General features: G+C 40.5%; 1 protein-coding gene across 4 annotated transcripts in view; it reads left to right on the plus strand.

Annotated features, from left to right (window-relative positions):
• Nucleotides 1-638: 638 nt before the first annotated feature.
• Nucleotides 639-12,968, plus strand: part of LOC147308810 (low-density lipoprotein receptor-related protein 8-like) — an 87,739-nt gene continuing 75,409 nt past the window's right edge. The window contains exons 1-2 of one of the 4 annotated variants that reach the window (XM_086272554.1): nucleotides 639-819; nucleotides 1,443-1,559. In XM_086272554.1, the coding sequence (XP_086128680.1) occupies nucleotides 753-819; nucleotides 1,443-1,559 (184 nt within the window). In that variant the 5' untranslated portion in view covers nucleotides 639-752. Of the gene's footprint in view, nucleotides 820-1,292; nucleotides 1,560-12,968 lie in introns of those variants that run through there. The other 3 variants (XM_086272552.1, XM_086272553.1, XM_086272551.1) reach the window with 3 other exon arrangements.

Here is a 12,968-nt window from a genome sequence, read left to right on the forward strand (position 1 = left end):
TAGCTGAGATAACCCTCCTGTTTATCCAGGTTCGGGAGTTGCATCAGGAGTAAAATAGCTTGTGACCCCTTCAGACATGGGGTTGTATCTCCTCCCAGGTTGAAGCGGGGTTCTTTAACATGTAAGGCAAGCGGCAAATTGTATTGTATTATTATTGTTATTTGTCCAAATAATGTTAAAAAATTGATTTTTCTGCCTAATGTCACAAATACAATTTAAAACTGTATGGGATAAGAAAGCACCATTGCAAAGACAAAAAACAAAAAACAAAAAAAGAACTGCCGTTTATTTCTATTCTACTCAACTTTTTTTTTTTTTTTTTAGAAAATCTGCCTTCAAAGATTTCATTATTGTATGACATTGTGATCTAGAGAGGCAAAAAAAGTTTTTAGTTACAGTTTTTATTTCGCCGCAATCGCAAAATAAACAACCACACATAAAAATGAAGATACCACAAAACACAAGCAAAAGATAAATAAATGCATTTATTTTTAAAGTAAGCTAGTTCAAGAAATTTGCCTTAATAGTTTGTATTATTTCATGCCTTTGGTTACTGTCCTACTGTTTCGCATTGTGTAGCGTAACTGTCCCCGCCCCGCGCGCTGTCGTCACGCGCCGGGTAGCCAGTGAGGCGGAGGGAGGGGGAGTTTCACACGGCGGAGAGGCAGGCAGCGGCGTCGCAGCGCTACAACAAGAGCGGCTTTTGGGCTTTGTTTCGTGGATGTGAATGAGCTCCATCACCTTCTCCAGAAATGTTGACGGATTTAAGGATATTGCTACTTTTTAATTTGTTCGTCCTCAGGCTTCATTTCACAAAAGGTCAGTTGAAAATTGTTGCCCCCCTCTGCGCGCGAAACGCTATTGAAATAGTAGATAAAGGCTGGTGTGTGATGCTGAGCTGACTGGAAGCGCTCTCTACTCGGCGCGCGCGAGCGTGCGTGTGATACCAAGAGAGCAAAAAGGCTAAAAGGGACTACTTTCTAAAAACAAATTAATGCGCAAGTGTGTTGTTTATTTCACTTTAAAAATGTAATAGGTGAGGTTTCAGGATAGGAAAAAGCCTCTGCGTGTCTGTCATGCATCTGTCATCCATACTGCATCAGAGGTAGTAGCTGTAGTAGCACAGACTGACTGACTGACTGAATCTTTGTCTTTACGTTTGGAAGAATTGAGTCGTGCAGACCCTGGGCCTCTTCTGAGCCCTTCTGTCTTTGAACTGTTAAATATCCTGGGAAAAAGGAGACCGCTATCTGAAAGAAAGCATGCACCATGACGCCTCTAGCCCTTCACCCAATTGACCTGAATGAAGACCGAATATCAATTAGGCATTCATTTGCAAATGACAGTTGAACTAGCCTACAAGAGATTACTGTTATATCCAATTGTTGCTCATCCATCTGGACTCTTATCTCTCCGTTTGTTTTTGTTTTTGTTTCTTGCAGCCACGGATGAGTGTGAGGATGGACAGTTTCAGTGCAGCAACAAAAGGTGTATACCGACCATCTGGAGGTGTGACGATGATGACGACTGCTCAGACAACAGTGATGAAGAAAACTGTCGTAAGTGTTAAAATTAAAGGAGAAATAAACACAGATTAAATATGTTGACTGTGGACCTGCCACGACTAAGGCGTTATTACACAATAACATGTTAAAGCATGATGAAAATAGACATTAACTATATTAATGATTAAAGCAGTGCAACCCCTCCATCCCTGCTTAATCATAAAAACATCCCACCGTATTATCATGAGGATTAGTCCAGTCAGTGTGATCCTAACCATCAATAGTGAAGGAAACTGTTTCCAGGGCCTACTCCGTGGATCGGCTTCCTCCGAGGCGTGGACGTCTATCAGCAGAGAATGTACCTTCACCTATCAGCAGAGAATGTCCCTTAGTCTGTAACACAGTCAAATATATTCTCAAGTAATATTCAAGCATGCCATTCAGCGTGTTAGTACGAGCAGCTCGGGAGCAGCTTGGGAGAACAAGAAAACAGAGACTACTTTAGATTGTCTTCCCAAAGTGACTCAACTTTATTCACAAGCACAACAGTTTATATAGAGGGTAAAATTCATGAGACAGCAGATTTATCAGTTTAAACCAGTACAGACCAAGATAAGGCAGCGTCTTCCTGCCCTTGGGTGAAGAAGCATCCTTTGTGTAGTTTATTAGTTCAGCTACAATTGTGATTATCTCAGCGACATATTTTCAAGGCACAAAACGAAGAGTTCTTTCATTAGTGAAATCTGAAACAAACCATTTGGCCTTCAACAGGCGTCTAAAAGATTAAGAAACTAATGTAGCTGAGGGAGTGATCTCTGTGGTATTTCAACCTTGTTGAATGACAGAGTTTTCCTGTATAATGTCACTATAAAACAATATCCAGTAAATGCTCCCATGGTACTAAAATACCTAACAAATAGTACTAGAAAAAGTTTAGCTCTGAGTATTCATTAGAGCTAGTCTTTCAATTTTGATCACGATTCGAGTGTGTGCTTCAGCCTGTGTATTTTAAGTTGTGTTTTCTTATTGTGTTAAAAGTCATGAACCAGAAAATGAACCCGCATCCCTCCCAGGTTTCTGCCCTTTCATAGCTTTAGATTTTTTTTTGCTGGCTTTGCTATCTTATTAGGATTTTATCAATTTTCTTTCTACTCACGCATTGTTCACAACGGCCCTGATTCCATAAAAGCCAGCAGAGTTTACAAAGACGCACAAATGCAATCATGCTTTGAGTGAGGATGTGTGCGTTCGCCTCAGGCTAAGAGCGCGTGCAGGTGATTTCATCCCTTCTCCTCCTATAAATAGAGCACTCAACAAGCGTGTTTTCCTAAAATGCGGGTTGATTGGGTGGAACCATTTTCCAATCATCTTCAAATGAAAAGCTGTCCAGGTGAGGGACAGACTGCGTGGTGCATCGCTCCAGTGCACAAAGCTCTGACAGGTATCTTGGATGTGTTGTTCTGGGTGGAAATAATAGAATTCTGCTTTCCTTTTTGACAGCAAACCAGTGGCCTATATTTTGAAAGAATGCTCGTGCTGAAACCAGTGAAATTGTGCCAAAGCTGAAGCCGAGATTTGCGTGTTTGCAGTGCAGCTTCTTTTGTGTCTGGGTTAATTGTGGCTCGGGAGAAAATTCTACACCTCCCCACGCGATCTCATAATGCATACACTCTCTCTTTCTTCTCATGCATCTCTCTGTTTTTATGTTTTCTCTCTCTCTCCCTTTCTCTTCCACAAAACTCCATCCCCCACACAGACCTGTTGTATACAACCACCTTATACTTCCTATGCGCGTATGGAGGTGTTTCCCTGTTCTTTCCTTGCTTCTCGTCTCCGTCCCAGCAGGACGTGTCCTCAGGCACGCAGAAAAGCAGGTCATTTGGAGCCTGTTTGCTCCTAAAACATTCATGTGTCACTGTTTCAGACACGCACACGAATTCTGACGTTTGGAGAAAAGTGATTGCTCTGCCAGGCTTTATTTCCTCTGTATTTCTTTCATAGGAAATTGTTTGTGGGTTTATTACCCCCTCGTGTGTTTTCCATAAGGAGGAGCTTCTGACACATTTAGGGTTTGAGTGAAAACACTCCCTCTGAAAGCCTTTTAAGCTGAGACTTACTGTCAGCCCACCATTTGATGATTATGACTGTAAAGCATTACATGTTGTTTTATTAGAGAGCGGTACATGTGTGGCCTTCACTCTGTGTCCATCTCCTTTTCCTGTGTGGTCTGTTGTATCTGCGTGGGCAGGCGCTTGTTTCCCTGAGCAGAGATGCAGGGTTTCTGTACCCGCTTCTCTGTAGTGTCTGATCAGAGAGATGCTAAGGATGTTGGCTGTTAAAATTGTACTCCTCTGTACTCTGGCAATTGTTAAAGAATGATTTACTTATCTTTGAGTCATTCTCACAGGTTGCCTCTGTAAGCCGTTTTTCTCTTTCTCCATGTGAAAAGACAGAAGTCAGCCGGTGTTAGGCGGTGAGGTGAAAACCTGTACAACATATGCTGCGTTGGGGGGAGAAGGTGCTGAGGATTTAGCTTGTAAATACAGCAAATCCTGTTCAGAAATGACACCGTTGGTTCTCGTTGGCTGTGAAGCGGTAGCATTTTTTAAATTAAGTTTCTGAATGGCTGAGTGGATTGTCTCACTTTTTTTTTTTTTGCTGAAAATATAATATTTCATAACACAATGCCAAGCCAGATATTTCAGTGACTGAATGTGTGCAACAGACCATGGTTATGAAATATGCTGACAGGAAGGAGCTGCAGCTCCTTATTTGTGATGCCAGTGTCACTTTCTTTCTAACCTGACTGTCGCTGGCAGAACAGGTGTCTAAAATACACCAGAATTTCTCATACCAGTAATCTTTATGCACCATGGTGCTTCTCCATCCTTTACCCTGTTTTTGTTAACACCATCCCCCACTAGTTCACCCCCGAGACTGCAATCCCTATCACTCAGTACACCCCTACCATCCCCCCATTATCAAACTATTCCCCACTGACCGTTCACTCACTGCGGGGACCCATACATTCATACATGCATAATTGCAGTCCCTAACTATGTACAGACACATGTATGGGCCAGACACATGTTAGAATAAACAGAATCACATGAGTACTAATGCATGTGCACACTGTATTTCTGCAGCAGAGAAGTTCAGTCCATATATAAGAAACTGTACATTTTGTTTACTGGTTGCATAAGTTCCTGGGTGAGGATGAGACGCAAATCCTCCCTCCCTCTCGCTGCATCTGGAGTTGACAGCAGTGGAGGCAACAAAAGAATTCCTCCTTGAATTCTTAAAGTCCAATTTGTGCCGACTCTGATGCGAAGTCGGCGTTTAATCCTCGTCCTGATTATAGCAGCATATCGCCCACTTGCCATCTATCTGCGCTACCTTCAAAGTCCAGAGTGTCCGCTTGACTCTCCTCTCATCCTCGGATGTGATAGGAATCTATTTCATTTGCATTCATGAATTTAACATTCACACCTGCAGGGAGGCATTTCACATCGCCACGTAGCGCTCAAAGTCTTCTGTTGTTTTACACCGCGATGCAGAGTCAGCAACAGGCTGCATGCCTCCTCTCTTTGTCTTCTCTTAGTTAATAAACCTCCACCACTCCCTCATTGCCACACTCACTTTTGAATCTGCCGGCACTCCTCCAAACCTCCCGTAGTCATTTTTTTATTTCTTTGTTCTAAAGCCTTTCGGTGGATGCAGATTCTCTGCTATAGTGTCGAAACCACAGGCCTGCTAACACACCAAGTTTCAGGAAATTAAGAAGCCTCTGTTCAATGCTTGATAAATGCTTGTTTAAAGCTCTATTAAGAGTCCTTAGAACTCACACATCTGAGGCACACTGAGGTCCTTTTAATAGCTTGAGTGCGAAGAAATCGGTCAATATTTTTTAATATGGTCTACTTCGTGCATGATCTGTAAATTGGTTTTATGATATGAGAATAGGTAAGATTATGTCAGTCAATATTATTGTTTTTTTATTTGGCTGCTTGCTAAGTTCTTGAAGGCAGACAGTGCCTCCCCTGCTGACAGAGTATTTTTTGTCATCAATTCAAAATAGCTCACTGGATTTTGTTTTGAAATCCTTCCTTCTTTTTCTTTGCTTTATTATGCTTATGGTATTTCTTTGGCTGCAAATAAAACTATCTGTTAAGCAGTAAGTCATCTTCCGCTTATCCTCTGCATTTTATTTTTCAAGGCTTTCCTCTTTCAAAAAGGGAAAAGTCCTTTGTTATCATAAATATCCACATCTCTGAATGCTCACTTGGCGAACTATTTTTACATACTTTTTGGAACAACTTTGGCCTATCTACAACATCTTCACTTCTTTTTCTGCACTCACGCAGCAGATTCCCACAGAAAGCTAAATGGACTCCACTTTAAAACTCTCTACAGCCTCATGACTCTCTGTTTCTGTTGGCACTGACGGCTGGTCGAACACGCTTCCCGCCAGCTCTACTTTTTGGGTATTTCCGGCTGTTTTTATTGCTCTGACAGGTTATTTTTCTCCTAGCTGTGTTGACATCACCCACCCAGGCTAGTTGACAGCAATATTTCACAAAGTAATGCCGACTGATCAGACACGAGGAAACAGTTTTGCCACCTGCTGAGATCTACTTGTAAATTCAGAAAAATAATACCATTCTGTGTGAGGTTCTGCTTTGTGTCGCTGAGGTTTCAGAAAAAAAAAAGATGCCTTGTATTTTTGGCTTATCAGAGTTAAAAACATTTCTTGAGTGAGTGTGTTTCACCCCACAGTGTCTGAATCTTTTTTGTCTGTGTTCTTTGAAGCTTGAGTGATTGAGTGAAGTTGAAGTGATAGAAAGTGGGAAAAGAAATTATTATGACCCTACAGTGTGAGTCTGGGAGGTTGTTTTGTGTTCCTATCAAATTCTCCCCATAATCTCCACGGCTGTTGTCAACAGACACAGCGTGGAAAGGATTACGCCTTTATCTCTCCAAGCTATGAGGCATTTTTTCTGTCGGGTCTGTGGTCAATTTATGTTATGTTAATTCACAAAGATGTGATAATGCCTCAATTAGTCACCAATTTGAAAAGCTACGATAAAGCAAATGTTTTTATTGCAAAAATGTATGGCTTTTAAAACATGTCAGTTCGGTAAACAAACTGATCTTCTGATCTTTCTGATCTGTCCACTTGATCTTTTCCTCAAGAAACAAAGTCTGTGGAAGATCTTTGAGATTATTAAGCAGTTGTGGAAGTTGAAAACTTCTGCCTAAAGAAGAAAAACAAAATAATGTTTGTATTACTGCAATAGCAAGTGTTTTCCCATTTTTAAGGAGAATAACAGCAGTAGTGTTCTATTTCCTGTTATGTTGAAAAACATGTCAACAAGTCCCCTGATGCACCTTACTAGAGCATTTAAGAGCTTTATTCTTGTTTACAAAAACAGAGTTTGTATAATTCTTATGAGCTTGAAAGTATGAAGGTATAACTACCTTTATTCTTCAACACATTTCTTTAAGTAGTCTCCAGGAATAGTTATTTATTCTAGAGACACTCAAAGCTCCTCTTTGGATGTTGGCTGCCTTCTGTTCAGTTCTCTGTCAAGATGATCCCACATTGCTTCAATAAAGTTGAGGTCTGGGCTCTGGGGAGGACAATCGTTGCTTATAGCGTTCCACTGAATGTTTTTCTATCTAGATATGCTTTTACTGCATTGGCAGTGTGTTTGGGAATATATTAAATTATGAAATGCTTTCCACATGGTATTGCATGCTGGATCAAAATCTGATGGTACTTTTCTGTGTTTATGTCAAAGTGAGAAACTTAGCTGTAGCTAATGAAGATGATGGTAGTAGCTAGAATTCTCTTAAAGTAGCCAAATGCCTCATGATCAAATAAGTAAAGGACATGAATGGATGAATGAGATTCCTACTGTCCCAATATGCAAGTTACTTCATCATCAATTTTTTCGGATCTACAACAACACTGGCTGAAATGCAGTCTCACAAACTGTGACTGAGCCCCCACTGTGTTTTACAGATGGCTGTGGACACACAGTGTTGCACCTCTCTCCCACCCTCTGAATATACCTCAGCCTTTTCTCCTTGTTTCCGTTGATTAAGAATGGCTTCTTGACAGCCACACGTCTACTGAGACCATTTCTGATGAGGCTTCAGTGAACAGTAGATGGATCAACTGAAAGGCCAGATGCATCTCTCAGGTCCTGTGTCAGACCTTTGATGGATTTTTTCCTGTTTCTCAAGGAACTGATTTTCAGATACTGTTCATCTTCTTTATATAGTTTTTTTTTAGGCCTGGCAGTTCTTCTGTTGTCCTCTACTTATCCAGGTTCCTAAACAAAACATAAACTGCACATCTTAGCTGTTTGGGAATCACCAAATCAACTAAAGAAATTGGAAAAAAATTGGTGTTTTGTGATAGGCTACTAGTAGCAAAGTGCCTAAAGATACAAAAAAAAAATTGGTTCTAAGTTGTCTGTTATGTGTAGAGACTCACTGGTACATCGCTTGAGTTGTCTTTTCTATGCTTGACTGATTCATAGGTACGTTTTAAGTGATTTGACAAAGAAAAACATTCCTGTAAATTTGTTTAGGTACAGGGACTGGAGTTAAAATGAGTAAAAAAGCAGCCAATGTTCAAAGAAGAACTTTGAAAGACCTTCAGAAAGCCTGGATAATGTTTGCGAAAGCAAGCTCCTTAGAAGCAAAAAGTTTTCCTCATTATGTAATTTATTTATGTAGTCTAAAAAAATCAGGTCCAACCTTCATTTACGGGGCGATCGTGGCTCAAGAGTTGGGAGTTCGCCTTGTAATCGGAAGGTTGCCGGTTCGAGCCCCGGCTCGGACAGTCTCGGTCGTTGTGTCCTTGGGCAAGACACTTCACCCGTTACCTACTGGTGGTGGTCAGAGGGCCCGGTGGCGCCAGTGTCCGGCAGCCTCGCCTCTGTCAGTGCGCCCCAGGGTGGCTGTGGCTACAATGTAGCTTGCCATCACCAGTGTGTGAATGGGTGGATGACTGTATGTAAAGCGCTATATAGATACAGGCCAGGCCATTCATTCACAGCGATCTTGAGCAATTAAAATGCTATAAAATGTTTTTAAATCAGCCTTCAGTCAAACCACAGTCCTTCTGGAAACAGCTTGTTACAATCCTGTTATCTTAGAACCCCTTTTTAAATGAACGTGGTTTAATTTCAGTGGATAACGGAATTAAAAAAAGGAGCTCACCAGTAAAAATCTGATTTGCAAATTTGATGAATTTACTGAAAATAATAGGTGTTTAACCCCCCCCAAGTTCTCCTCTGCATGTGTAGACACCAATAGAAAGGACTAACTCAACAGTTCCGGTTCAACCCAACAGCACACTTGGAACAAATGCAACACTAATTACTTCCAAGACTACAGTGTGGCAAAAAAAGAGAAGCGTATATTTACCTACATCTTTATTACGATAAGAACTAAATGTACGTGCTGCTATATAGTTATAATTGTTGTGAACCTCGACTGCTCATAAGCGTCAGAACACGATAAGCTCATGTGTCGTTCTGTTATAATGTCTCTGGTTTTACAGATTAACCAGATATTTTCTTCCACATTATGCTAACTTATCGACGTGTGTGCGTGTGTGTGTTTGTGTATTACTATTTGCTTGTTTGCTGGTGCTACTGGCCTACTGCCCTGTATCTGCATGTCTCCAAGCCAGCTTGCCCTAAGTGATCATTAAGAAGTCTGCAGCTCCAATTGAGCTATTATCTCAGATTAGTGTGTGTCGTTACACAACATTGCAGAGCGAGAGAGGGGATTAATGTGGGGGTATAAAACATCACTCAGCCTCAGCCTCTTCCCATCATCTGCCACATATTTATCCCTTTTTCCACTTGTCTTTTTAGTGCCTTCACCTCAGTGAAAACCATTTGTATGCATCATTTTAAAGATTACACCTCCCAGAAATCTGTGTTTATTTCAAGGGATAAAAAGCAGATATTTCTCCGAGGACACTCTTAGCAGTGTGTCTCGCCTCATGAAACTTACTGTTTCAATTCTGTTGAACTACCGAAATACTGCTGAGGCACTAAAATAACTTCATCAGCTAAAGTCTGTGCAGAGAATCTTTATTATGGAGTTAACACTGGGTTCTGGTTTCAATATTTAACTGTTTTAAAATCAATGAAAACTTTACAGGGCTGGAATTTTAATCATATCGTTTAAAGGCCGTCATTAACCCAAAATATTTAGATATTTAGCTCATATTTAGAGCTTTTCTGTGAGTTAATGGTGTAAAATGTATCCTGTAAACTCTAGAGCAGTGTTCTTAAAGTACTGGAAGTTACATATGGTGGTGAGGTAGGGCACTTTGTGTTTGAGATCTGGGATGCTTGTTTTAACTGATAAAGTGATTCTGTTACACATCCCTGTAGTTTTTTGTAAAAGTGATTCAGTGGCAGTGAAATGAACCCAGGTCACTTTGAAAATCGATAAGACACATGCTGGATGTTCGAGAGCGGCTGCCTGCTCTGTGAACCCAGGCCTTGGGCCCGCTGGCATCTAGGCAGACAGCGCCTTTCATCCAGAATCACTGTCAGGGAAAAAAAAAAAAAAAAAAAAACAGACCCACAAGGGATGATGTTGGCACACACTCCAAGAGCTGTGGCACTTAGCAACTTGTGACTCATTTTGGTGAAAAATGCGACTTCATGTGACACAACAGCCGTGCTCATGAATCTCTTCTGACAGCTGTGACAATGTTGGGATTGGATGATTGTGGCTGTGAGTATTACTTTATTTTGATTTATCTTTTTTTTTGGATGAGTAAACATATTCATCACAGAACTACTGAGGATATTATGCATCTCTGAAGTCAGGCCAGGGCAACACAGAGCGTCAGCACTGTGTGCGGTAGTGAATTGGAATGATGAGCAAATAGCTATGACACAGCAACCATAGCCCTCGGACTCTTTCGTTTTATTGATGATTCAATGTAGCCGGATAAAGTATGAGTGTCACCTCTGCTCACACAGGCCATATTCGCTTCCTTTTGCCCAGCTACATACTGACTCATTACATCGCCACCATCACAGTGTTGAAGCTTTGCATGCGGGCTGTCACTGCGTTGAATCATACCACCTGCCTACATGTCTCCACCTTTACAGCAACCATCAGAACAGTGCGCGTAGCTTGAAATGAACTGTGGACAATCCAGCTGGCCTAAAGAGCCATTCAAATCTCCAGACAAAGGGCGCAAACAGTGGTTATCCTTATAACAAGCAATATCCTATTGCATGGTTGTCAACTGCAGAATTGAGCAAACATAAACTCCCTTATTAAAAAGTAACTTTATTAAAAATGTTAACATTACAATTTGTGGACACGCAATGAAAGGCTGATAAGTGGCATACTGACTTTACTATTTGAGATAATGTAAGTCATTTTAAGTTAGCTTTTGCATTTATGCAACGTTAGCCATTGCTAACATTTTACCCTGTGGAACATAGCTGATTCAAAGTCAGGCTGGAGCTATCATGGCACAATTTACACTATATGGTAGTTTTCCTGTGCTTCTGGGTTTCTTTCTTCTTCTTCAGCATACAAGGACAGACATGAACACTTGTAGGTGTATGCTGCCCTGCCAGTGCCGTAAGAATTGCAGTCTTAGGACATATGCTGCCTACAATACCTGTCCTAACAAAGAAAACAAGTACTATTGCATTTTCAGAATTTTGCTATTGAAATGTGTTGGAACATATATCATACATACATCATGTTTTTTTTAAAGTAAGTTTACAAAATGTAAGTAAATTGCTGTAAAAAAAAGCCTCAAATATCAGAGTAAGGTTCTGAAATTTCTAGTTTTGCCTAAATACTATCACTCAGTTATATTTAATTTCCCATCGCCTGAGGAAATGCTATTAGCTTCCCTTTCCTCTTAAGGAATGACATATAATTAAATTTCTGCAGAAATGCAGAATGTGTGAGCTAAGCCTAAGTAAAATGAGGGTTTTATTGTGTCAGGCATTGCATTACCTGAACAGTCATAACAAATTAGAATGAGACTTGAACTAATTTTCTCAGCAGTAGAGATTTAAGCAAGAGAAGCCTTGAATCTGTACAGACGTGGACTATCAAATGATTTCTCTTCAACAATGACCTTCCAATTATCTGTACTGTAGATCTGAACAAAGAAAGATTTGCCATTTTTTGACTAGAGGAATGTAACATAACCATCCGTTCAGAGTAACTTGTTTTGCTGTCCCCCGCAGGCCTTTCTTACATCAAAGATTTTCAGAAAGATGCTTTCGCTCATGTGAAATCTGCATTTGAAAACAGCAGCAGCAGACCCAATTAGATTAATTAGTTTTCCTTGAAATATTCTGTCTGCACACAAAAAAATGGGCTGTGTAAACCTGCTTGGGTGTGTTTTGATTTAGATATTAACTATGAATGCGCAAAAACACACAGTGAAAAATCTTACCAAAATCTTGTAGCTATAACTTGGTTTTGAATTTGTAATGAAACTTATTTTACCATTATTTTCATGTTTAATCACACTGCTGTGTGGAGGTTTTAATAGATTTCTGCAGGCAGAAGGAGAAAGTACATCTCATTTCAGAAAAGGTCAGTCATGCCTGTTTAATTTATAAAGCTTATATTTAAATCATAGATATGATTTAAATATAAGCTTTCTAATTTAATCATATATAATGACATAATGCTTATTCATTATTCACCCTGTCTGTGTGTGTTAACACAAAAGTTGTGGCTTAGTATTCGAGCAAAAGTTTTCTTGGAAGTAGTTGGAAATGCAAGCAGAGAAGTGGGAAACGTTAGCTAGCAGATGGTTTGTCTGAGCCGCACTTGACCCCGTGTGCTTCCGGCAGGAATATTGCGATCAAAGCTGAGCGGCTAAGCTCTGCCTAGAGATAGATATGTTTTAAATGCATAGCCATTGGCCCATCACACGTACACACATAGTATGGATGCACAAGACACACCCTGGCTGCACACTGAAAGGCATTGAGTTCACATGAAATGAAAACGTGGTCTATTTTATTGGTTTGTGCATACCCTTTGTGAATGGGTAATGATGTAATCTCTTGTGACATGGATCACCAGAAAAAGAAGAACCACACTGATGCCGAGTTTAGAGAAATAAAAGGAGTGAAAGAGGAGGCAGAGCCAAGGAGGGTGTCGTTGCGGAGCGGGGCAAGGCATGGGGGCAGGGATAAAGAGTGCTGCAGTGTCATTGATTTTAGAGTGGTTGTTTTGCTGTGTTATTGTTCAGATGCAGATCAGATAAAGTGTAGCCGATAAGACACACAGCCAATTAGAAATCAGCTGTAGTCTCTCCTTTAGAGAGGTGAGAGTTGAGGTTGAGTTTTCTGTTGCACTCTGCACAGAAAGAAGACAACTAAATCGCTAAGTTAACAGAGACAAAGCTCTTACTCAAGCATGAGTACAAAA

The sequence above is a fragment of the Aulonocara sp. 'chitande type north' Nkhata Bay genome, linkage group LG18 (genome assembly GCF_057382095.1).
Source record: "Aulonocara sp. 'chitande type north' Nkhata Bay isolate Kocher_YH1m ecotype deep benthic linkage group LG18, A_spYH_male_GT1.1, whole genome shotgun sequence".
NCBI lineage: Eukaryota > Metazoa > Chordata > Actinopteri > Cichliformes > Cichlidae > Aulonocara > Aulonocara sp. 'chitande type north' Nkhata Bay.